At 35.9% G+C, this 27,058-nt stretch overlaps 1 protein-coding gene across 6 annotated transcripts; it reads right to left on the reverse strand.

Moving 5' to 3' along the window:
- Window positions 1-335: 335 nt before the first annotated feature.
- LOC112770928 (callose synthase 1) lies at window positions 336-18,508 on the reverse strand. 6 transcript variants are annotated; one of them, XM_025815412.3, is made up of 44 exons: window positions 18,388-18,508; window positions 17,883-17,952; window positions 17,291-17,507; window positions 16,523-16,623; window positions 16,137-16,255; window positions 15,898-15,991; window positions 15,637-15,747; window positions 15,144-15,266; window positions 14,976-15,068; window positions 14,791-14,882; window positions 14,176-14,302; window positions 12,928-13,065; window positions 12,682-12,758; window positions 12,501-12,600; window positions 12,109-12,231; window positions 11,899-12,016; window positions 10,770-11,104; window positions 10,551-10,603; window positions 10,398-10,458; window positions 9,816-9,897; window positions 9,686-9,735; window positions 9,513-9,599; window positions 8,640-8,777; window positions 8,199-8,293; window positions 7,964-8,048; window positions 7,712-7,872; window positions 7,496-7,619; window positions 7,319-7,416; window positions 7,111-7,240; window positions 6,818-6,969; window positions 6,148-6,257; window positions 5,485-5,604; window positions 5,289-5,357; window positions 5,007-5,196; window positions 4,768-4,924; window positions 4,103-4,222; window positions 3,907-4,022; window positions 3,715-3,798; window positions 3,108-3,220; window positions 2,792-3,021; window positions 1,923-2,720; window positions 1,768-1,818; window positions 997-1,182; window positions 336-837 (listed from the first exon to the last, which is right to left on the reverse strand). In XM_025815412.3, exons 3-44 carry the CDS (start codon window positions 17,478-17,480, stop codon window positions 589-591), a joined length of 5,850 nt encoding a protein of 1,949 aa, XP_025671197.1. In that variant the 5' UTR covers window positions 17,481-17,507; window positions 17,883-17,952; window positions 18,388-18,508; the 3' UTR covers window positions 336-588. The 6 variants fall into 6 exon arrangements, with proteins under 6 accessions (XP_025671197.1, XP_025671202.1, XP_025671198.1 ...); XM_025815417.3 differs by having other exon boundaries at window positions 17,291-17,510; window positions 18,388-18,504; XM_025815413.3 differs by having other exon boundaries at window positions 18,051-18,490.
- Between the last annotated feature and the right edge of the window lie 8,550 nt (window positions 18,509-27,058).

Here is a 27,058-nt window from a genome sequence, read left to right on the forward strand (position 1 = left end):
CAATGGACTCTTTGCATCTAAAATCATCATTAAAACCATAAATTCCAATAACATCTCTCTTGTAATGGCACTAGCGGAACAGATGAGGAAGAGGCAAACGCCGAGGAAGAAGAGGGAGGAGGAGAAAGAAAATGAATAAAATTTAGAAGGAAAAATCAAAGAACGTATTTTTTTATTCTTCATTGTATAAAAGGTAAAAATGACATTTTAAACAACGTATTTTATACTTTTACGTCCCGAGGATAGTTAATTGTTGTCAAATTCATTACTCGTTGAAGAGGGTTTTCCGATTTTGCATATATAAATTCAATAACATGTAATACATAATAAAACAGTTTTGGGAATTTGTTGTAACACAACATTTACAAAACTACAAGTGAGGATACAAGTGTACATATGTTCTATTTCTATGAATGCTTATCATTGTAAGACATCTATCTAAATCATATACTTAGCTATTCTCACATTAGAATACTTATCTTTGAAGTCATACCCTACCAATCATATAACAACCATATAACATGTGATTGATTTATGTAAATATTTTTACAATGATATTGATAAAAATTAAACTCTGTACAACTATAATCACTCTTTGTTGTTGGCAGCCCGATCCCTTCTTTGTCTACCAAGAATACGCGAAATCTGTAGACCTCGACTGAAGGCTTGGTTGAAGAGCATTCTTGTTTGAAACTCTGAAACAAATGGGAACCATGCCAAGAAAGCAACTGGTGTGAAGAGAAGCAAACCCATTATTATTTCATATCCACGAGCAAGCGCCCGGACAGAACCCCAAAAAGCAGCATGTTGAATGGCTGGCTTACAAGCTTGTGCTATCTGTGAAAGAGAGAAAAGAAAATGCAATGAGAATGGAAGGACAAGGATAACTAATTAACTATACATGATCAGAACTACATATATCATCAGCAATGAAAATTCAATTTTATAGAGGATTCCACGAAACACAAATGCCACAGAAAGAATGTGAAAACTGACCAGCAGCAATCCCCAGCCTGTTGGCATTACAGCTAGAATGCAGACTACTATGTCCTTGATTGTCATTTTTGCCACTGCTATCAATATTATGAAGGTGGCAAGGAATGTTAAGAAAATGGAGCCCTTAATCAACCGAAACAAAAGCTGGAAGTCTGCGCTGAGGCGGCGCCTGCCAACAGATACACCCTGCAAAAATGGCAGCATCATTGTATAGAACGGTTTAATATGACAGTGAACAGTTTGCAAGAAAAATGCAAAAAGGGATGTAAGAAGCTATAGTGTTTGCTAGATTAGCACTGCTCTACATCTTTAGCTTATACAACATCAAAATTATGTCAACCATTATGCAAGCAGAAACAATCAACAATATGTCTACATGGCCATCACTGAAAAGAGAACTGAGAGAATAACATTATGAGTTGTTACTGTTGTGATGTTCAAAATATTTAACTGAAATAACATAAGAACTCTGTAACTCGACATTTACTTGTGAGGTATTTGAAAATTCTATATCCTGAATTTTGGCTCTGTTTAATTAATTGTTGTGTTCACTACGAATCGGCTAACCCATGTAGTTGATCTTACTTAGTTGGACAAGGCTCAAAAGTTGCTATTTAGTTAGTGATTTTCCATGTAAAATAATGCTTAAAATTCATGAATATGCTTAAAAACAGAATTTCTTTTTCCTCCAATGTGTATTCTGTAGGATTTCCTGAACAAAGGATTATGCCAGTATTTAAGGATATAAAATACAATAATTTAAGCCCTTACCTTCATTAGACCCAAGATTACAAAGATTATCAACCATGACAAACCGTAAACCTGTAAGCCAAAAGTAATTATGATTAAATTGATATCCTAGTTGCAAGAACCATGAGCAGCCAAGTAAGCATTCCTAAAGGGAGCCATTTGCGAAAAGCACTTACCAGAACACTTTGAGTCGTGTTAGTGATTGAGAGGTGATATACAAGCCCGTATTGATATAGGAAAAAGCGAAGAGATAGTATAATCTCGGTAATAATACCACGCATTCCAGAGTGGTGGAGATGCTCATGTTCCTTTTCCCACCAGGATTCCCAACTTTTCTCAGGAGGTACACCAATACCTCCACGGTTGCTTATCCATTTATGCCAATCAGTCCAATCATCAATTATCTTTTGCCACTCAAAGCCTGAGGGGTTGAAAAGGAAGGGAGCAAAAAGCCATGTCGCTACCATGAACCATATGGTTAGGGTAATTAAAACATAGGTCACTGTGCCTCTGTAAGACTTGCCAAATATATGGTACACCACAAGCAGAATCATCAACTCAATCCCTTTAACAAAATGGCTGCGGGAATAGAGTCTATAGTTATCAGCAAACTTAGCATGAAACACCACAAAACCACGACCAGTGCCTCGGTACTGTGCACCTCCATGAAGCAATGTCCTTCCATAATAGTGTGTTTTTGTTCCAAGTGAAAATGTGAAAAATACAGGAGCCAACTGAATTTGCATGAGTACAAATTCACTTAATGCTTGACGAAAGCCCCTCTCCAAACCAATTTCCATCACCATAGGTAAGGCCAACAAAAATCCAATTTGCACAACAGATTGTGAAGTAAGAGCTGCTTGAAGGGCTCTGTTATCTCGAATGATTCTTTTATTGTTCAGCCCTTCTTCAAGTCCACTAAGGGCAAGATAGAGGCGGCCATAAAGGAAAACATAAACGGTGAGGACAGTAACCTATAAAAAGCAAATTTAGTACTTATAAATTGATCATAGTCATAAATTCACAAGGTAGGTTTCAAGTATACCAGGGTACTGAAATAGAAGCCAATAGTGGTGAAATAACAAGATAACATTCGGAAGAAATCAAAGCGGTGCCCAAGCCTATATATGTCCCTACTCATTGTCTGCTCCCCATTCCCATTAGCTATCTTTGCCTCAAACATTGATATCTGGTTGAGACCCACGTCTCTTCCTTTACCAACTTGTATGTACTCATGATGAGTGACGTTGCCTTCACGCAATGTAGAATTGAAACCTGTAGAAGATGGAAAACTTATAATATTAATACTTCTCTGGAAGAAAAAGAAAACACGATACACATGCAGAATTTAAAATACATGCCTGCAAATATATCTTCGCTCAAGTTTATGACCTTGGAGGCCTTGCTTATGCCCCCTCTTGTCAGGTGGAAAAGTCTATCAAATACATCTGGATGGCCATAATGGAACCGTACCCTGGATGAAAGGTTAAAAAAAAATCATTGAAAACTTCAACAAATAGTGGATACACAGTCGAGCTTAACATGAAGACTGAACACCTCAACCTGAATAGTAAACAGCACGTACACCAACCATCCCACAAATAAATAATAAAAATAAAAAAGGATATACCACAATAAAAGAGAACTTCAACTTTTATATTCTGGTCATTTTTCAGTTTATTGTGGTAATGCAGTTATGGGACTGTCTGTTACTGCTAAAAAGTCTTATCTCGGTATTATATGGTTAAATCATTGCACTCTTGAAACTTTTCATTTTTCTGTCACCCTCCTCTTTTTCCGAACTCATTCACTCCCCCCTCACCCTCAACATGTTGCAACTATTTATCTGGAACTAACTAGGTTGTTTAAACATATGTCAAAGTTCTCCTTGCCAATGCTCACTGGCTTTCGCTCATGCTATCTTTCCATGGTGAGGAGAAATCTTTTGTGGGGAGGAGGGGGACTTACTTCAGGGGGTTTGCCAGCAATCTTTGCCCAATTGTCACAAAACTATTCTCCTGATTGGACATAAACCAAGCAAGGGATGAAACACTGCAACAAACAAAAGGAAGATAAATGTGAACAGTCTTCATATGTATATTTCAGCTTGTAATGGAAATAATACTAAAAAACCATGCAGAAATTGGTAATAGATCATACCTGCCAGTAAATATATGTTCCCTAAGCCCAAGTATTGTTGGCTGTCTCACACCATGGTTTTTGAGAAATTCTTGCAACAAATTCCTCATTTTGAAAGCTTCTTCCATATAATTATCCTGTAACATGAATAGTTTAGCTATCTAACTATTTTTAAACCTAATTTTCCCGTTTCATTCACATATAAATAATGTAGGACCTGATTCATGTCTATTGTTTGCAAGCCTTCCCCACGTGTGAAAATGATGGCATGGTTCTGATTCTCTGGTTTCCCCTCACCCAATATAGCAGGTCCTGGAAGCTTTATTTTGTAGATTACCTACAAAAGACAAGTAAAATGTTGGAATCGTTATAACTGCATAGAATATATCATTGACCCTTGATATTTCTAATTTAATAACATTAGTGACCAGGAAAAACCTATACATATAGAACTTATTTGACAATTTTCATTAGAAAATAGTCTGGAAACTAGAACAAATACCAGTTCCTCCTCCAAGGCTCCAAGAAAGATACCTTAGGAAGTGCCTGATGCTTTTTTATTAGAAATTGTGGTGACTCATGTATGCATGAATTTATTATGGTTTCATATTTAATATTGATCTTTCCGAAGTAGGATTTACAGCAACATAAGCAGTTTCATCATTTGCAAAAGTGGGGTTCAGTTATCATAATTTCAAGAAGAGTAATCATATAACATCCTAAGACTATTCCGAAGCATCCTTCTAAATCCTAAATAAAGTAAAAAGAAAATACATTCAGTGTCTTGAAATCTTGAAAAACAATCAATTATTTCCTAGTGGTTAGAATGATCTATTAAAAGAATAAGTCATTTCTCTTTAAGGAATTGTCTAAGAACAATACCTGATCTAAACTTTGAACTGTTTCAGACGAACCAATTGACTTTGCTGGTAAAGCAGCTTTCACAAGAGCTGAATAATAAACCTTTTCATTCTTTTTGGTTTTATCTTTGCTAGGCTCTTCAACCTCATCAACATAAGCAATTCTAAGAGATGGGTACCTACAATAACAAAGTAGCAATTGTAACAGGACAGTGCTAGCTCAAGCTATAACAAGGCAGGAGCTCGGTTTGAGTTACAAACTTGGTCATGAGCTTTAAAATTTCTTTTGCCCTAGGATCACCAGATCGCTTGTGAATACCATATTGTTGACATGAAACCACATATGCGAACTTCATGTCAGCTAATGATTGACATTGAGTCCACAACGATCGCTCAGTGTGTGGATTTTCCTTACTCTCTAGTTCAGCTGCCTTGTAACCTTTCATGAGATCTGTTAAACGATTGAATGGTGATTTAGGCCATGCTTTATAATAGATAAGCTAGTGATACACTAATATAAACATTGAGTTTATCTCCACTTACCGTCATCTTTTGCCATATCAAGAAAAGCCTGTAGCTCCAAAGCTTGTCGGATATACATCATCCCTCGGACTTCATTCATTGATAGTGAAAAAGTGAAATTGAAGGATATTCAAAATTGTATAATGCCAAAAAGAGTATCAAATTGCATATTTATACACAAATAAACATTGGTGGTGGGAGAGAAAGCATTTTTTACCAGTTTTGGTCAATGTTTGGCCTCTATATGATGCCCATAAACGGAGTTCTTCTTCTAACTCTCCTCTGACTTGTTCTTCACTCTTACATTCAACTCGTTCAAGAAAGTTTTTCCATTCATCTGAAGTGAAGAATGATCACAATCAGAAGTATATTATGGCATTGTACAAGGTAATGGCAAGGATGGACAGCTGTTTTCAGCAATGAGGTACAACGCTACTTTAAATTTATGTCTTTTACATTTACTATCAACAAAGAAATATATGGTCATTTTTTTCTTCCATTTTGTTCCAAACTCTGATCCATCATGATGATGGATGAACGAGATTTTATCACTGAGCAGTGCACATACAGTGATTAGAGAGTGAACCAAAGGTGCCTGGAACCTACTCTGATCAAAACTTAAAAATGAAAGAAAATAGATTGTGATTCAAATTCACTTAATTGCATTCAACAATCAACATAAAGGGAATATATGCACAAAACGTATTATCTGCACCTTTAACTTTTTCACCCAGTAACAAGACTAGCATAAGTGTCCTAAGCTATTTCATAAACCACTATCTTAGATATATGAACTAACTAATTAAAATTGTTCAATCCAAACAATAATGACTAAAGTGTTTAGATCAAGAAATTCATTTGATAAAGATAACTGGAAAACCTGGAAATATCTTTTGCAAGTAAAATAGGATAGACACTCCATCTTCATTTGGCTCTTCTAGCTCGTCTATGGAAAAAAGAACAGCTTCATCATAGTATGGTGTCAAGACACTACAAAATCAAGAAATAGAGTCATCAATAAGTTATAATAGATATTGTATCCAATACTGTTATGCCATCCCCCAAATTTATCAATAACATACTTTGATAATCTATGACTAACATATATTATGAAATTAAATGGAGACAATGCCCTTACAAAGAAATTGTGTTAGAAGACACAACATGAAAGAAAAGGAAAACGGTGTACAGCCTCTTGTAATCAATATATACAGTATGCTATTTATTTGTGAGAGTACAAGAAATATTCTCATATATCATGTTCATTTCCATAGCAAAAAGTTACTTCTCCGTAATATAGAACTTACTGATAACTAAAATAACCTAGTTGTTTTTTTATTTGTTTGTCTGTTTGGGTTTTTCTTTCATTTTCTAAGGTACTTAACCATGTCTGTGTTAGGTTAAAAGTTGATCAAAGTTAAAATATTAGGCTGGAGTGAAATGACCCAAATTTGGAGTTCAGAATTACTTTGACACGGATCAAGGAAGTGGAGTATAATTAACTCGATCATAAAAATATCTTATGCAATTTCAACATGAATTGAGCTTACGAGAAGGACAGCATATTCCGAACTTTGGGAGCAGGTGGCATATCCATAAACAATGAATTAGAGAAGAAAGATATACGCCTCCTAGCATCCAGGTTGGATGGTACATCCATAGCAGACTCCTTTACAGTGAGCAATAAATGAAGCCTTTTTATCTATGAAGAACAAAAGAGCACAAACAGATACATCACATCATCATATAGGGGAAATATATCGAGATATTCAGATAAACTAGTGAATTTAAGTGCACATTCTTAATTTTCATAGAAATGACAACCTATAAATGTAACACTTACTTTCTCTTTCCAAGCTTCAGTTTCTGTTTTGACAGGAAAAGCAAGTCTACCAAAAACCTGATATTGTTGATCAAGGGGTGTCATCCTTTCATCCTTTCCAAAAGACCCACCATGGCTTGAATCTAGCAAACTACAAGTGAATGCTAATCAATTCTAATTCTTAATACTAATTGAAATCAAGTGAAACAAAAATTCCCGAATCACTTACCCCTCAACTTCTCCTTCCATTATGTCTCTGGTCACAATCTCTAGCATGTCAAGCAAAAGAATCACAACCTGATCCTTGTCCTCCTGTTTGTTATCTGACTGAAGAAATAAAGCGAAGTTCAGTTAAACTCCACATTCAGTCTAACATAAGACATAGAATTTTATTCATAACAATTACCAATAATTCAATCAGTTTAATAAATCGATCATATAGACTGGGAAGAGCACTCATATTCAGTTCAGTCAGAAGATCTCCATTCTTTATGTGCTCATCAACTATTACAAATATATTATTAATGACCCTGCATTAGTGAAAGCATAATGTAATAAAGTCAGCATATGAAACTATGTCAAGCCTCTCTTCCCATGTAAACTTCAAATACCAGGAACTTACAATTTCTCACGTTCTGCTAAAACCAAGAAGTTAATAATATTCCTAAAAGAAGCATAGCATTCAAGAACAGCAGATTTCATGTACTTGTCCCGAGTCAATCTCTTTTCCAGCTCTTGTCCTTTCCCAAAACTGTCTTTGGCCATCGACACTGCTATTGGGATCTGTTCAATATATATGGACATACATATAGATTTAAGCATGAAATTGATTATTCTAATACAAACACAGAATAATTGACATAAGTAGTTGAACCTTGCTAGCAAGTAAGAAAGGAGGCCACTGGATAAGGTTTAAATCACGGTCAGCCCAATATGGTACGAGCAGGAGGTCCATTTCCCTATATATATATATATATATATATATAACTTTTTTAGAAACAAACATATGGGCTTTAATGAAAACATGAAAATCTGAACTATATATAATAAATATTCACTAAAGACGTGGGATGAAGGAGGTAATAAGCAGTGCTAAATCATCATACTACCTGTTATCAATCAGGTCCTCCTCCCTCAAACTAGTAATAATTTTATTCCATAACTGTGCAAACCTTGCAGCCTCCTTTTCTTTATTGGAAGAGACCTGATTTAGAAAGGAAACAAATACATAATGAGAACATCAGAATCTAAAACAAAAACTCAGTACAAAGGAGAAAATAAGTGTAGTAACATATTCCTCAATGAAACACTCTTAGAAAACCTGTTATTCAACACTCACAAGATATCAACTTTAAAATTTATCGTAAAACAAATCCAAATACACCATATAGCAGAAAACTCCTAATCATCCTACCATTCTTTCTACTCCAATACCTCTATAATGCAACAGGAAGAAAGGTAATTTAGACATACATATAAAACATTCTCTCGCAGCTCAAACAATTTCATAGTAGGGTACCAATTCTTAGAAAGCAGAAAAGTTGAAAAACCTGTTCAAATTTGCGGAAAAAAGTGGCCCATAGACTCTTTCTCTTGGTTTTCTCACTTTTCTCCACAGGAATCAAGCAAGCATTAAAAGCACCCGGAATTGATTCAAAACGAGACCGCAGGAGTTCCAATGTTCGTATCTGAAATTGGAATGAAAAAAATAAGGAAAAAAATAGGTCTGGAAGTCCATAGTTGTGCAGCCAATGTAGCAGAAAAACCTCCATGGTTTCCTTAAACATAGTTTGACGAATCTAGTTTTCATAATTCAGACAGTAGCAAGCACATAAAATGAAGAAAAACATAAGAATCCAATGCATATTTGAACATCAACCCTTGAATCTTTCCTTATAATCAATTATATTTTACAATTTCAACCAAGAAATAATTCCATTGAGTTTGGATTTCCTATCTAACCAGTTGCCATCAAATTTGCAAATTTCCATAGCTATTACCTCCAAATTTATGTTACTTATAAACCATAAAACATTTGGTGTTCATTTTACTATAAGTGAGCAGTCAACCTAGAGTTATCATCAATGAAGAGAAGCTCCAAACAAAAATGTTTTAAAATGTTGTTAGATATGAAAAACCATAATACAAGCACATGTAGTTATTAAAGAATGTAAATAAATATTTCCAAAAAAATATCATATTTCAAGTCTAATTGTGACTTTATATATTTGATTTGATGAGTCACATATAGCTATAAGTTATAAAAATTTGTCTTTTGAAAGCATATATTAGAGACCCAGTGCATAAAATACTCCCATTTAGCGGGGAAATACAACAAAGCCTTATCCCACTAGGTGGAATTCAATTTCATAGCAAGATAACAAATTAAATTTATAGTGAAGTGGATTGCTTAATACACATACCTCTCCAAGACGGCGAAATGCACCATATATGCCTCCTACTATTGTAGAGAAGATAGCATACCAAATCTGTGTATCCATAAAGTAGACCTGCAAAGGGGCACCTAATTGACTAATATACATATCTTTAATACAAAATGGTGAGACATTGAGACATGATATAAAGATGGACTTACAAGAATGATCGGAGACCATATAGCAATCACTACACCAATATTGCTTTTGGCTGCACAAAGTAGAAAATGATTTCAAAATTCCATTATATGAACCAAAACTGTTCATTTTCTTTTATTCCCAGAGTCTTACCATGGGGGAAGAACTCATGCCACTTATAAAGTGATACGTGGGCCTGCATGATGACCTTTGTTGGACCCACAAGAGGCTTAATCTGCAGTTGAAAGCAAGAGTCAGGTTTATAACAAACACCCGAATGCAGGGTTGCTCTCTAGTAAACCTCCTTAGATAACCACAAATTGACATTTGTTCCTGAACTGATTCATTTATGGATGTACACATATGTTAACAGACATAGTATACTATAGACATGCTAAAACCGGTGAAATTAACAGTTAGGAGATGGAACTTGTGAGGGAAAAAGCAAAATAAGGAGGAACGAGAAGAAGAAAACAAAATCAGAAAGGAAATATTTAACACTAAAAGATGTATTTTTCAACAATCACTCTATAAACCTCCTCCATGCAAGAGTACATGGAACTTATTGAAAAGAATGGTAAATAGGATAAGAAAGTAAATATAAAATGATAAAAAAAAATCTATTCTTCAGAAATAATCCTACTCCATTCAGGTAGTGGATTACAGATTTTAAAGCTCTATTCATCATTCTAATTATCAATATAAAAATGCTATACTTCTGGATCAGATCGTTACCTCCATGTAGTAACTAAATGCTAGTTTAGATAGAATAAGGAGAATCCAAAATATAGTGTACCTATAAAATTACAACAATTATACTTTAATTAGTCAGAGAGGTCAAAATGATTGTAAATAATTCAAGACATTAAATTAAGTTCACTGTCTCACTTCATGAGTTGAATTGGTCCCTCTTGCATTCCTCTTCCAACAAATAACCGAGGCTGCCAATTGTTAAGAAGAGGAGTAAGAGATAGAAACACTAACAGGAGATATAACATTGCCACTTGTGAATGGAATTTGTTGAGAATGATACGAAGCTATTATTCATAATAAAGAACATAAACTATATATACATATGCACACAAAATAAAATATATATTGGCTTACCTGGGACCACCACATCATGAGTTTCACAATGCCATTGTTAGACCTCTCCAAATAACGGCGAATGAATGGGAACACGAATAACAGTGCAGAGAGAATATTTGGAGATAAATAAAGGAAGATAGCCAAAATGAACAATGAAGGCGATCCTGAACCATTGCCAAACCAATTCTTGATGGTCTGTGCAAAACCAGATGGATTTTTCCAACTAAAAGCATAAGTGACTGGCAAAACTACTACCCATGCAGCAGCTGAAATAACTTTACATATATATCGCAGCTTGACATGAAGTGACATGACTTTCCTTGCTTTCCAACTCAGGACTACATCAAGAATCGCTGGAAAAGTATAAAAGACATCATAATTATTCAACTTTGATCATTAAATATCCAATAAAAAGAATGACAATTTTAGAAGGCAAGGTAACTTCTTAGATGAGATGTTACATGTTGAAATAAAATCAAAAGCCTAAAGAGATCAAGGGACTTCAATATCTTGTTATAATTCTATTGATGCTACAAGGGACTTTTATTCTTGATTTTTCAAGGTGTACTTGGATTCTTTTCAGTGAGAGACTGTTCTGAGTTAATTAAAATTTTTTTTCTTTTTTCAATATTTTTGCAAAGTGATAGAGATGCATACTCAGTTTGGACCTTCAACTGCATTTTACAGCGTGATGATGCAAAATAATGTTTCAGCATCTTTTAATAAACTTATGGCTCTACATGGCATGAATCATCAATCATCCTGCCCAAACAGTCCCAAACAAATTGAAGTTGCAAAAAAAAGAGCACTCTCACATTCTTGATACAGCTAACACCCTTTTATCAAATGCTAATGTTCCTTTAAATTTTTTAGGTGATGTTGTTATGGCAATCTTTTCGATAAATCACATGCCATCATGTAATAACAGAAAATATTGAAAACTAATGCTAAGAGATTATATCTAGCAGTCCTTGATATTCTAAGATATTATAACTTCGATTTCAATTTTCTAACAGATATGAATTGGGGAAGAGAGGAAAACTCAACTTTGGTTATTTTATTTATTTTAGTTTCTTTTTTATTAACCATTAAAAAAGAAGGGATATGAGAAATCACAAGGAAATAGATAGGTGGTTGGTTTATCTACCTTGAGCAAGTTTCAATATTGCAGCAGTTATAAAGATGCTGAGAATTTTCTTGAAAACTTCACCATCAAATATGGAGCTTAAATCACCCGAGCCATTCCAAGCGATGATTATCATTGCCTTATTCAAAAAGCATATTTAACACATCTCCTTAGATTGAATGGATGCAGAATGGGGTAAATGTTGTAAAGTAAAAGTCAAATGTTTATTACCTGTAAACAGAGTATATAAAAGCTCCACATTCTATCAAAACTTCTAAACACATGCCAATATGAGCGTATTTCAACAAAATTAGTTTTCCCAATCCATCGACCTCTGGCAATATTTCCAGTTTCCTGGTTTCAAAATCAGGAAAAAATAGTTAGGAAAAGAAATGGAAAGAGGTTGCTAACGCGTCTTAGAGGCAACAACTGCAATGATGAACAATGACTATGGTCACATCTAATAAAAAATGAAAGGTGGCAAGAGCTCCAATAATGATAAAGTTCAATACTTATGCAGTCAAGTTCTACAAGTTCTAGTGGAAGACACAAATCTATGACAGGAAATGCAAAAAGATTAACATCACAAGCTTAGAAAGAACAAGTCATATAATATGTTGAACCTCATCTTTGTTAGCTGAGCGTTTCTCAGGGAGTGGAGATACATAGAAGAATTCAGAGTCAATCCGCATTGGCCAGCCTAGCCGGAAACAATCAATTGACCTACAAGTCAGGATGGTGATCACTTCAATCATGAAAATCTTCACAAGCTGAAGGAACATGGGTAAAAAATTAAGTAAATACCAAAAATATTCATTCAAATCATCATAATTTCTCCACTGAGAATGCTTTGCTTTTCCTGTATTACTCCTCAAAGCTTCCTGGAAAAAACAAATGGTTTTTGCCGCCCGGGGGGGGGGGGGGGGGTGAGGGTGATTAAGTTTTTCCATACAAATAATAATAATAATAATAAAAACTACACATAACAGAACGCAACCAAACGTTGAAAGAAAACCAAACAGTTCATCGGCTCGTAAAAATAAAGCACACCTTTGCTATTGTATCATATATTGGTTTTACTACTTTCATCAGAAAAGCCTCATTGTCACCACCATATGCAGGCTTTACAGGCTCACCCGTAAGTTGACTAACACTCCCAGCCAGTATGCCATACAACTCAAATGCCATCTAATTAAATCAAGAAGAAAAAGATTTATAAGTTCTTTTAGTAATTATTTTCACATTCAGATTAAATAACATCAGAAAAGTAGGATTACAACAACAGATATAACAATGAAATTAAGATGTACTAGCAACCCATCAATAATAATATAAACAAATCTTGGACTTTCATTATTCTTTGTCATTCCATTTGTAAAAGTACTGTGAAGGAGATAACTACCTTAAAAGCAAAAACAGGTCATATATGTCTTAGAAAGGATTTTCTTTCTTTTTTATTTTTTTTTATTTTATTTTATTTTATTTTATTTTATTTTTTGATAGGAAAATTGTACTAAGATGGAGAAGAAAGTATAGTAGAAGATGAGACGCCCTCACAAGATACAAAATATGCTGCTAAGACCAGATGGACCATATGCAAAGGTAAATTTAATATTAATTTGAAGAAACTCCAGAGTGAAAGGTCAGAAACCAGCTTAACTTCTCCTCAAATGTTATGTAAGTAATAAGGACTGAACTTGTAACACTAGTCAAAGAAACTATTAACAAATCCACGTCAAGGAGCCAACTACCCTAAATCTTAAAATTATTAGCAGCAGGCGGGTCGGTCGGTGGAAGGAGGAATCAATAGGCAGAGAAGAGAAGAGAAGTTATGTATCACTCTGACAATGAAAAGAACAAATATGATTGGACTGTATCGATGCATCAAAACTAAACTCATATATATGTATGTGTGTGTCTTTGTGTGTGTAATCGTAGTGGATTATTAGCTATTCCATATCTTAAGAGATTCCCTCACACAACAGCACTTTGGACTGAACAATACATAGGTTCATCTATCTTATGAAGAAATTCAACGTATTTATTTTAAAGAATAGGGGCAGTCACTGAACTCTAGTCACTGAAACTCTAAATTACTTGATCCTTAAGATTCTAATAACATATCCTGTTGCATGAACCGTCTCAACTAAAATATTTATTTAGTAGAAGCACAAGAATATATTGTTTACATTTTTAAAGTTTTAATTTTAATTGATATTTTTCTTCTTTTTTTTTTTTTTTGGCTAATGTATAAGCACTTGACCCTAAACGAGAGGCAAAATTTTGATTTACACTTACATGATGATAGATATAACAAAGGCATTCTGGCATAAACCTCAAGTTTGCAGCTTCACCCCATATAAGAAGATATAGACCCATGTACAGTAATTTGCGCTGTTGCACCTCCTGTTGAATAGTTGGTAACCTAATAGCCATAGAAACCAAACTACGTCAAAAGATAGTAAACTACATTATTTTAGGACAGACAATAGTGCATAAATCAGGTGGTTGGAGGAAATGGGTTGGAAAATCAAAGGAGATGAACTAATACAATCTGATATCAAACAAAGGAAAGGATAAAAACCCAAACAGAAACTTCCTCCAAATAATGCATTGAGTAATAAACTCACCTTTTACACAATTATACATAGCCATATGTGTGTAGATACAAAATCCCTAATCTCTCACTGACCAAAAAAAAGTAAATAAAAATTGTGTAGATAACCTTAGGAGATACAGAACTAAGATCACTTTATTTATGGCAACACAAGATGAGTCAAGAGGAGGTTGCCTCAAAAGCCAGTTGACATGTAGCCACTTCATCAAGATGCATTTAAGACCATATGGTTAAACCTGATACTTGACAAAACTTGCATTCGAAGTAATTATTCAACTAAGAGATGCGAGCCTTACCAAAGGCTACTTTTGCGACCCAAATACTTGCACCACTTTTTGTAGTTTCTAAAGAGTTTCTTCATCACTTCTGTTAAGGCGCGATCATCCAACTAAATAGGAAAGTGCAGCAAATGAGTTTTTTGTTTTTTTTCGAAAAAAAAAAAAAAGAAAACTCCAACACATGGAAATATATTAAAATAAACCTTTGGTGGTTGATCAGGTCTTGGAACTTGTCTTATATGTACATTGGCGAGCAAAAGAATCAAGTGTTCCCTTTGATTTTCCACGTTGCCTTTCTGCATTAGGGTACATGATAATCCTTGAATGAAATAAAAATTCAAATGGTTAGGAAAGATCTATTTAATCACTACCTGGAAACCAAACATAAGCTGAAGCCAGTCAAGGATGTCTTGATTTAATTTGTTCTTGTCCCCATGACCCTTTGGCCAAGGCAAACCCCTTATATTACGGAGTGCAGACACAGCTGCTTGAATCTGTTAAAGGAAAAATACATTAAACAATTTAATCAACAATTTGAAAGAAATTCTAATAGCAGTTACTCAGCAGCTACTCGTGTAATGGTATGTTTTTCTGGGTGTGTAAAAGGATGAGAAAACTTTTAACCATCTAATGCTTTGTTATATAATTACTGGGTTTTTTACTCTTAACTTGTTAATGTGCAGGTAATAATACAGTTTATGCCAACAAGTGAAAAAATTGATGATTATAATTTATAAGGCATATTTTTTCTGTTTCCTAGTTCTTCAACAGGAGTTTCCTATTTCTACTTATCCCCATTGAAACCTTCAAAATTATACATTTAAGTCCAAATAAAAAGGAATTAGAACATAAGAAAGAACAAACCTCAGGATATCTCATTATAGCTTCTTTCCCACTTTCAGGATCAAGAGGCAGAATATTATATGGGGCATATAACTGCTTGTTTTCCTCGACCTTAGTATGAGCCTCCAAAATCTACAATACAAAATAAAAAAACAAGAATATAAATCAAGGTAAAATTAAAGTACTAAACAAGGAATATACATGCATTATTTTCTTTATTTGTACATTACATTCAATGACTGAGAGACTGGAATAACACAGAAAGGAGGACAAAGAGTTTACCTCTTCAGCTACATCAACTGCCTCTGTCTGATTAACTGCCTTCAAGACCTCAAATAAAACAGCAGCAGTTTGGTATGCTTTTGTGAGTTGGGCACTGGAGAAGTATATGAAGTTAATGGTTAATTAATTATTTATTTTGGATAAAACGAAGAAATTATATACCGAGAAAAAATTACGAGTATTCACATATGATTGTGTGATAAAGAGACCAAGTCAATGAGAATAGACTGTAAACTGACCGGTCCTTGTCAGCAGCATTCTGTAACGCTTGAATATACTTTTTGTAATAATGCTGATAAAAGTTTTGCATTTCCCGAGCATCACTCTTAACTCTTCCTTGCAATGTTGTGTCATTTTCCTGAAAGAATTGAAAAAATACATATCTTTAGATTTCTAGAGAAATAATTTCAGATCTATGCAACAATGACAACAGAAACATATTTTCTTCGTTTGGCCTTTTGCTGGTTCATTAACATACTTGAATAAGAGATCAATAAAGAGCCTTGCCAATTCTCTTAACTGTCAAATTTAGTGGTTGGCAAAGGAAATGATACTAAAATGGTTTAAAATAGTGAAGAATGAGACCAAACATGGATATTCTTAAATGATCAAATAAGAGGTTTACCCTTTCTAGACGTTGAAGAAGAGCAGTTTTGAACTGTCGAACACCACGGCCGCTAGATGTGGGATCTAATCTATGAGCCTTTTCAAAGGCATAAAATCGACCTAACACCAAAAGGATACAGACATTAGGTGAAGAACATAACATTAAAGTTCAGAAAGAATCTCAATGCTGTGTGACAAATTCAGGAAAATTAAAAGAAAAACTCATGACAGCAGTCTCATACAAATTGTGAGCTACATGAGGAGCAGTTACCAGTTGACCTAACAAAAGCAAAGGTGGAAAGATGAAACTACATAGCAGATAGCTTCACTTGGTAATCTTTTACAAATTAATAATCGTTGAAATTCTTAAAAGCAATGCATTTATTTAAACAATTTAAATAACATCAAGCATTCTTGGAAAGATTGGATCAGGACATACCAAAATGTTTTCCTCCCGAAAACTCTACAAACCAACCACGCTAGAAAAATACACAAAGCCATTCTTAATACAACACTAAGTAACAATTCTGATGAAGTCAAAATTCAAGTGAGCCAACCAATCAAGTAGCCTAAAATCACATTTCCTTCCTATCTCACATATTATCAGTGAAATCTGAATGTTGTCAAGCATTTCTAAAGCAGCTAACTTCTAAAGCATTGGCCTTTTGCTTTCACATTATAACAGAATAAGAATTTATCCAAAATCGAACCAACCAAAAAATGGCACTATGTCAAATAAAGTCCACTCGTAGATATACAAAGAAAACACAATACAAAAGAAACTTACAGAGATAAGCAACCCTTGGGTTGCTAGCCTCTACTTCATTAGCAACACGAAGAATGGGAGCTATCTCAACTAGTGAGGAAGGCACCACTTCACTGTCCAAGATTGGGTCTGCCCCCAAATTCCCAGCAGTCTGAGTCCGCAGTATCCGCCTCTGCGGTGGCGGATCAGACCCCCTTCTGCTGTAAGACATCTTGATGTCTCAATTTATCACTTCTAGCTGCTATCACCATAGACGACAAGCATTAAAATATGAAATTCGCCCTTCACAGTTATGTAGATGAATCAATGTTAAATACAGCTGTGCGAAACACAGACAAATATTTTAATTTTGTTTTTTAGCATCAATCAGAGGTCCAATTTTTTACTTCACTCTCACTCCCTCTGTGATAAGATATTAAGATTTGGTCAACTAGATGGGAAGGAAAATTTGACTTTACTATTCATATGGTCAGTATAAAGGGTAAGTTCACCTTCATAATTAAGCAACGAAAAAATTATATATATATAAAATATATATAATTTCCCCAGACCCCCGATGCTATGATCAGCAAACACAGCTAGAAGAAGAAAAAAATCTGCATATTAAACACACCTAATATAAACCATGTATTATAGAACTCGATCAATCACGGATTTTGGCGTCTATGAATTCTGTTCAGCATCTGCAAGACACAGCAACCACGGAAGAATTTTTTTCGTTCAGTTTCCGAAATCAGCGGAATAAACTATTTAATTAATAATTAAAAATAAAAAATTCTACTTTTGCATGAATCAGCAAGCAAACGGTAGAGACTAAGAATATGAAGATGAAGTTCACCAAAATTGATCCGAAACACGGTATGATAAAATAAAGTTTTGATAAATAAATAAAAAAGAGGGGGGAGGCGGAAAGGCTCTTGAGAAGTGTGAGTGAGTCAAAAAGGATGCTTTTGCAAGAAAGTGGAAAAGAAATACATAAAAGTGAAGTGATGAAGAAGCTTACAAAAGGATATGAAAGAAGAAAGAGAAGTGAGAGAGTAGTAATAGTAGTGTAATAGTAGTAGTAGTAGTAGTAGTAGCAGTTGTTGGGAAACTAAGATGGGATGAATGATTGGTACCTATAATTCACAAATGAGAGAAAGAAAGAGAGTAATGGTAAGTAAGTGAGGGAAGGGAAGCGAAGGGAAGTGTCATGTGCGTGCAACACAGCGAAGACGGGATGATTTTCATTCAAGTCAATGCTTGCATTTTTTAGCGGGTAAAGCCTGTCCAATTAGAAAACGCCGCGTCACTCACTTGAGGGTTCTGCCCCTCTAGTTTCTTCTTCTTACTAATTTTTTTAACGTTTAAATCATTATTTAAAAAATAGACAAAAAATTAGAGAATATATTTAATATTTAATTATTTTTGTTATATTTTTAAATTTATTTGAGACTTATTTATTATTTGTATTTTTTAGAAGTTATTTTTAGAAAAATTACTCTAAAATATTATTATCGAAATTTAATTATTAAAAAAATTTAGTATTAAAATTATTAAAGAGGATTAAATTTTGTAATATGTAAAAAAAGACCAAAACCTTTTTAAGAAGAATTTGGATTCTCTAAATTTTGAATTTTACGAAAAAAAATATAATTTTTTACTATTTATTTTATAAATGGGACTAAGAAAATATGAGAAAGAAATCATTTAAAGATAAAAGATCATACTTTATTCTCTAAAGTGAAAATTTAAAATTTAGAGAATTTAAATTTTTAAAAAAAAATAGGTATATCTTTAAATTTTTTCTTATAAAGATATATTCTATCTAATTGTCTATTATATATACTCAAATCTTTATTAATATACTTTTATTTATAACAAAAATTTGTTACCACTAGTTCACTATTAGTAAATAACTTCATTATTTTACTATACTCCCAAAATCCAACACAACAACATAAGAATAATAAATAGAGAAAAAAATTTATTATTTTTTTAAACTTAAAATGCATATATAAACTATAGTTCATTTTATTATGAATATAAATTTTATTATTATTATTATGTTTTTAAGTAAATTTTATCACTTTTTTTGTAAAGAGTTAATTTTGATATTGTTGTTATATAGTGTAATTTTTTTCTTCATTATTAATGTTGTAAAATTGAATTTGATTATAGAATTTAACCACCACGATCGATATAAAAACTTTACAGAATTGACATCAGGGACGGATCTAAGTGTAGTGGTATGGGGCAAGCGCCCCCACTATAATTTAGAATTTTTTTTAGTAGTATATGATAATAATATTTATTTCTCTCCGTTAGATTATTAAATTTGATCCCACAATAATATTTTACTCAACTTTTGGTACTTAATCATCAATTTAAAAATTTTATATTAGATATTCGTTAGAATGATCAATTCTCAGATTTAAATGGAATTAGTATTCTTTTTTAAAAATCAACTCAAAAGAATATTATTTATCTTTTTTTCAAATTAGCTTTAATTTTTGCGTAACAACTATATTAATTGAAAGAACTTTTTTAACTATGAATATCAATAAGAGCCAGCTTCTAATTGTATTGGAAAGTGAATTTTTAAATAATTGGTTAGTAATATATATAGAAAGAGAGAAATTTTGATGGTAGTGTTAAGAGAAAAATTACTTAATTTTTTAAAAGTATAAAACCTAAAAGAATAGAATTTTAAATTATATATTATTATTTAAAGTACTATTTTAGTGTTTTAATTTGTATATTAGATATTTTGAAGGCTAATCATATTTTACAATAACAAAATATAATTATAACAATACTTATGCTATATGTACATAAAAAATAATTATCTGTATAAAATATAAAATACACCTTGAAAATAAGTTAAATAATACATGTATTTATACATAAATATATAATAGTTAATAGATAATTTAATATTTAATTTTTTATATACACATATTATTTTTATTATAAAAATTATTATCATGTTATATAAATTTGCCCCCACTACCAAAATTTTCTGGATTCGTCAGTGATTGATATATTATAATTGAATTAAGTTATTTTATAATTCTCAAAAATAATAAAAATAAAATAAAAATATATATTCGCTTTCTTTTATTTTAGTTTTTATTCTGCGGTTGTCGTATTAGAGTTGGGTTAAGTACTGAAATCATCCCTAAGGTCTGGGGTGAAAATCAAAATCGTCCCCGACCTTTTTTTGTTATTAAAATCATCCTCAACGTTACAAAATATTATAAAATCGTCCTTTTTACCAATTTTATTTTTTTATTACCAAATTACCCTTTATTAAAAAAATTATAAAAAAAAAAAGAAAGGCTGAGGGAGAAAGAGAATCGGGGGAAGGGGGAAGGGGGAAAGGGGGGTGAGAAAGAGAGAGGGGTGGGGAAAAAGAGAATTCGGGGGAGAGGGGAGGGAGGGCCTCAAGTTCCAAGCTATCCGCGAGTTGTCGTTGCTCGGTGGCATTAGATCCGCGAATTTATTTTCTTCTTCTGTGAGGGGAGGGGGCAGGGGAGAGGGGAGAAGGGAAAAGGGGAAGGGCGAGGGGGTAGGGGAGAAGGGAAAAGAAAGAGGGGAAGGAGAAGGGGGGAGGGGGGACGACGCCGGCGAAGGGGGGAAAAGGGAAAGCTCGCGGGGTAGGGGTGGGGGGAAGGGGAAAGGACGCGGGGTGGGGGTGGGGGAAGGGGGTGTGGGGGAGGACGAGTGGGAAGGGGAAGGGGGGAGGAGATCGCCGCCGTTGGAGGAGCCGCGTCCTATCGCCGCCATCGCGCTAGTCACCACTGCGTTACTCAGGATCGTCGCCTTGCCACAGCCACCGTCTATCGCGCCGCACCACGCCACATTGCCATCAGGAACAGAGTGCGCACAAGGGAGGGAGACCGCCGTGCCTTCGCGCCGTTCCTCGCCGCCTCCGCCTCCGCCTCGCAACCTCGCCGCCTCGCCGCCTCCGCCTCCGCCATCTGCATCTGCTTTCTTGCTTTCTTGTTTTTTTGCTTTCTGTTTCTGCTTTTTAGTTTGGTGTTGTTTTGTGTTGTTGCTGTTGTTTGGGGTTCTTGGTGTTGGTGTTGGTGTTGGTTGGTGGTGTTTGTGGTGTTTGTGGTGGTGGTGGTGGTGGTGGTGGTGGTGGTGGTGGTGGTGGTGGTGGTGGTGGTGTTGATGGTATTATGTTGTTGCTGTTGCTTGATGTTCTTGGTGTTGGTGTTGGTTGGTGTTGGTGGTGGTGTTTGTGGTGGTAATGTTGGTGGCAGTGGAGGTGGTGGGGTGAGAAAGGTGAAGAGAAGAATGATGATAATGAGGGTATTTTGGTCTAAGAATTTGGGGAAGGATGATTTTAAAGCGTTTTTGAACATTGAGGATGATTTTAATAATGAAAAAAGGTCGGAGACGAATTTAATTTTCGCCCCTTACCTTAGGGACGATTTCAGTATTTAACCCTATTTAGAGTTTGAGAGTACAAAATAAAGGTATAAAATAAGATGACAAAGTTATTTATAATAAAATTTAAATAGAAAGCAAAGTAGAGCTCAAAAATTGATTTGATGCATAAAAACATAATTAAAAAAGAAAAAAGATGGGAAAAAAACATTCAATTAAAGAGAAAAATATATCTTTAAGAGAGAAATAAATGAAAAAAATAATCTAAGAGTATATTTGATTTAATTTTTTAATTAAAAAATTAAGTCTTTCTTTATAAAGATTTTATTAATTAATTTTTTTTAATGATTTTAATAAAAGTAGGTATCTTTTAATAATTAAACAGTTTTTTAGAATCATTTTCCTTATTTTTATTAACGATATAAAGTTTTAAATATTATTTTAATAATTTATCTTTTTATTAAATAAATATATAAAAAAGATGTGGTTTAGTAGTTCTCTCGTAAAATTTTTAATTAAATGGAAAAAAATTTCATCTGTAACTCTTGCAAACGAAGAATATTTTGCAATAAAAAATATTACATAAATATTAAATATAGTAACTAAATATTTAAGGAAAATAATAAATTATTATAATAATTAAATTTATAGTAACAAAATAATCAATTTTTTCAAAATAGTATAATCAAATTTATTCATAAATATTAAATATATGTATCTTTTATAGTAATTAATTGTATACTGAATTTTTATATCTATAAAGATGATTATTTTGTAATTAGTCATAAAATCTTTTTTTTTTATCAAAAGATATAGAAATTCGAATTCACAATTTTTTAAATAAATATAAAAATTTTATATTATTTAAATTATAATTTATTCGCCGGAAAATTCTTTGTTAATGGTCTAAAAAAGTAAAAAGTGAGGAGATTTATTATTTCTGTGGAAAGGGAGCATTGTAAAACAATACTTAAATAATAGAGAGAGAGAGGAGCTGTTACAATTGGATTGAATATTGAATATATAGAAAGAAGGTACATGCCAAGAATAAAAAATTGGAAAAACATGAAGCAGTACGTTCTTATCTTAAACGAATTACATTGTTTAGCTATCTATTGGCTCTATTCAAAAGGAAACGATTCAATGAGTAGGAGCTCTTGAAAAGGCAGGAGTGCAGGACCGCAGGACTCATTTAATTATTTTTATTTATAAATATCTCAATAAATTGTAAGTAATATGTGGAAGTGTCAAGTGTGAATAAGAATATAGATTTAATTTTTTTTCCCCGCACGAAAATACGGAATACACAGCCATAGAACCTTGATTTTGATATATTATTATGGGTAAAAAACCTATTTAAGCCAAGGGAGGAATTTTGATACGCAAATCAGTTAAATACGAATTCGATATACCATTCAATCAAAGCAAACTTTAATGTAATTCGAATCAAGTAATCTCGAATTACATTCGTTAATAATTCGAATTGACTGAAATCGAATTATTCCCAAACATGCCATTCATGTAATTCGAAACAACTTGCATCGAATTAAACAAGCACAATTCGAATTATATCAATTCGAATTACTAAGCAAAAGTGATGCTGGAGGAAGTTCGAATCATCTTGATTCGAATTACATATATATAGTGCGAATGATGTTGATTCGAATTACAGTGAAGGAGATCTGTATATATATGAGGTGAACGTGAGTTGCTCTCATTAGAGGGTTGATATGGCTAGTGAGGATAGTTTTCTAGTGTTGGTTCACCACAGAGGATCGATTAAGAGAAAAACTCGGTCCGGTGTGAAGTTCACCGATAAGGATCCTCTCTGTATTATCGTGAGGCCTACCACGAGTTATGATGATATTGTTAGCTCTGTACTGCTGAAACTTGGACTGGAAGGTGTGAAAAGGGTTAAGAAGTTTTTCTATCGCATTCCAATGACCGTGCTACAAGATACCGTGAAGTATGACTGTTTCACGATCGGCAGTGATGACGACATGCAGGTCATGTTTCACTGTCGCCGGCAGTTCCCCGAGGTGAGGACACCAGAGCTGTTGGCAAAGTTGGTTGACATGGTATCCAATTCAGGGGGTTCGAACCGGAATACAAACACTTTAGCCACGGTGGCCGGTTCTAGCTCGAGACCTACCGTTGCTTCTTCCTCCGTCCCTGCGTACGAGCTGCCCACTCAGCCTGTCGCCTCCCCTTCGTTCGCTGTTGATCTCAGCGGCAATGTCGGCGACGAGGTTGGAACAGGGGAATATCTTCCGACCTCAGTACAGTGTGCTGCACCGACTGGTGTTGGTGACGCATTCTTTGATGATCCAGAGGACGATGATGTTGAGCCGGATATGATTGCTGATGACAGTGGCGATGATATCGGAGCGAGTGAACCGGGAGGGGCTGCAGGTGGTTCTAGCTCTGGCACACAGCAGTACCCTCCACATTTTTCATCTTTGGACTTGGATGCCATGCGCCAGGAGGGGGTTGCTGGGCAGCCTGCTGGATTTGGCGCTAGAGATGCGGAAGGGTCTGCGGGTATGACAGAGTTCCAGGTTGGACAACAATTTCAGGATAAAGATGAGGCCCTGTTGAGTGTGAAGACTTACAGTATCCGCCGAAGGGTACAGTACAAGGTAGTTGAGTCTGACTATTGCCGGTATGTGGCCAAGTGTACTAAGTTTGGAAATGAGTGCACATGGTTGATTCGGTTGAGTCTCCGGCAGCGCAAGGACATTTGGGAAGTCAAACGCTACAACGGACCTCATACGTGTCTCGCCACCTCTATCTCCAGCGACCACAGGAGTTTGGATTATCATGTGATAGCGCCATTCATTATGCCCATGGTTAGGGCGGATGCATCTGTCAACATCAAGGTGCTCCTAAATGCCACGGCGCACACTTTGGGTTCAGGCCGACGTACAGGAGGGTCTGGCTTGCGAAGCAGAAGGCTGTTGTCGTCATCTATGGTGACTGGGATGAGTCGTACAACGAGCTTCCCAGGTGGGTGTTGGGAGTCCAGTTGACCATGCCTGAAACTATTGCAGTGCTGAGGACTAGCCCTGTTCGAGTTGGGGGACAGCTGGACGAGTCTCAGGCTTACTTTCACAGGCTGTTCTGGACGTTCCCACCTTGTGTCGAGGCATTCCATCATTGCAAGCCGTTGGTGAGTATTGACGGCATCCATCTATATGGGAAGTATGGGGGAACGTTGCTTGTCGCGATTGCGCAGGACGGGAACTCAAATATACTCCCTGTTGCATTTGCACTAGTCGAGGGTGAGAATGCTGAGTCATGGTCCTTCTTTCTCTCGCACCTGCGTCAGCATGTGACCCTGCAGCCAGGGATACTAGTTATTTTGGACAGGCATAACGGCATCAAGGCCGCACTTGAGGCTCCTGACGGTGGATGGCTACCTCCGGCTGCATACCGGGCATTCTGCATTCGACACGTAGCTGCAAATTTCGCCCTCACCTTCAAGGGCAAAGACGCCAGGAGGCTTCTTGTCAACGCCGCATATGCTAAGACCGAGGTCGAGTTTGATTACTGGTTTGACATTCTGCGCTCTGAGAATCCGGCGATGTGTGACTGGGCGAACCGGATTGAGTATTCATTGTGGACACAGTATTGTGATGAGGGGTGCAGATTTGAGCACATGACGATCAATATATCCGAGTGTGTGAACTCAATCCTGAAGGGTGTCAAGAACCTCCCTGTGTGCTCCCTGGTGAAGGCCACATACGGACGGTTGGCGGAACTATTTGTCCACAAGGGGAGGGAGGCCGAGGCCCAGCTGGGTACCGGACAACAATTCAGTCAACAACTTGTAAAGTGTATCGAGGCCAATCTGAAGACCGCCAGGTGCTTCACCGTGACTGTATATGACAGGGATAACTTTGAGTACACCGTAGTAGAGACGACTCCGACTGTTCGTTCTCACTGGGTAGCTACAGGGTCTCACTTAGTTCTCAGACATGTGACTGTGGATACTTTCAGGCACTTCATTACCCGTGTCCGCACACATTGGCATGCTGCGCCTACTCACGGATTACTTGGCAGCCGAACGTCCACCAGGTGTATCGTCTTCGTTCGGTCTTCAGTGTGTATCAGATGGGATTCTCACCTCCCATTCCGGAGGGTTTCTGGCCACCATATGCCGGACCGACCGTTATACTGGACCCGAACAAGAGGCGTGCAAGGGATGGTCGTCCGAGGTCCACTCGGATACGGACCAATATGGATGAGGCAGATCCAAATCGGCCCAAGAGATGTGGTCTCTGTCGGCAACCCGGACACACCCGTCGGAGCTGTCCACAGGCCGGGTGACCCACCCATACAGTGATAAAATAAAAAGAATGTCTAGTTTTGTGTTCCTAGTTGTATTAGTTTCATCATCTGAACTTTTTTTTTAGAAATATATGTTCTTGGTTTGCTTAGTTGTCGGTGTTAAGTGATGAAACAATGTTGTTGGTTAAATGCATGTATTTTAAATGTCTAACTAATTTTGGAAATAACTTAGATAAGCAAAGAAGACAAGTTTTCATAGTCACTGATATTTGAACTGATAAACTAACAGTTGATACAAAAGAACACTGAAGGCGAAATAAGTCAACCAAGTAATATAACATACAACACTGATAATCAAATAACACACACCACGATACACATATCATCTAAAGAGGTGCGACCCCGTGAAGCAACGACGTGGAACCCGTGTCCTCTGACCTCTCCGGATAAGGGGCTCCTCATCCTCGATCTCATCCTCCTCGTCATCCGGGGGTGGCTATGCAGGCGCCCTAGACTGGAGATGTAGGGTTCTAGACGAAGACGGGCCGGCTACTGAATGTGACCCAGCAGTATGTGCGGATGCTGGGGTCCCACCCAAGGCGAAACTCTGAACAGGAGGCACAGAAGGAGGCTCATTCAGATCCACATCTAACGTTGCCTGTGTCCCCGTCGTCTGTCCCCGTCGACAGGCAGCCTCATCCTCCTGCATGATGGTGGTGATCTCATCTAGAAACTGGTCTCCACCAAAATCCGCGTCAATCCCATCACCAGCAAGAAACTCTGAAAACATGGATCCCGGAATCACCCATGGCGTATTCTCCTGAGGTGTCTGCTCGTCAGCGGGAACACCAACGAAGTAATTTCCGAGCGGCCCCTCTCCAAGCCCAGTCTCAGCACGGCTAGATGGATCTCCCATGTCGGATCCATACCACTCTCTACTATGTCCGCCATGAGCGGGCATATGACCCCCCACTGGAGCCCCTCCTCCAGCGGCACCATCACCACGATCAGGCATATTTTGCCTAGGAGCAGCCCCCCTCCTCCTGCCTCCACGCCCTCGTCGTCGACCACCGCCTCTACCGGCCTCATCACCCTCCTCCATAGCCTGGTCCAGCCATCTCC

Source organism: Arachis hypogaea, chromosome 18, assembly GCF_003086295.3.
Source record: "Arachis hypogaea cultivar Tifrunner chromosome 18, arahy.Tifrunner.gnm2.J5K5, whole genome shotgun sequence".
NCBI lineage: Eukaryota > Viridiplantae > Streptophyta > Magnoliopsida > Fabales > Fabaceae > Arachis > Arachis hypogaea.

Excerpts from the sequence above, each read along its gene's own strand:
- LOC112770928 (XM_025815412.3), bottom strand. The coding sequence starts at position 17,480 with ATGTCTTACAGCAGAAGGGGGTCTGATCCGCCACCGCAGAGGCGGATA. Across the intron at positions 8,778-9,512 it reads CATTTCGCCGTCTTGGAGAG|ATACGAACATTGGAACTCCT; the intron begins GTATGTGTATTA and ends TTCCAATTTCAG. Across the intron at positions 4,223-4,767 it reads CAGTTCAAAGTTTAGATCAG|GTAATCTACAAAATAAAGCT; the intron begins GTATTGTTCTTA and ends TGTCTTTTGTAG.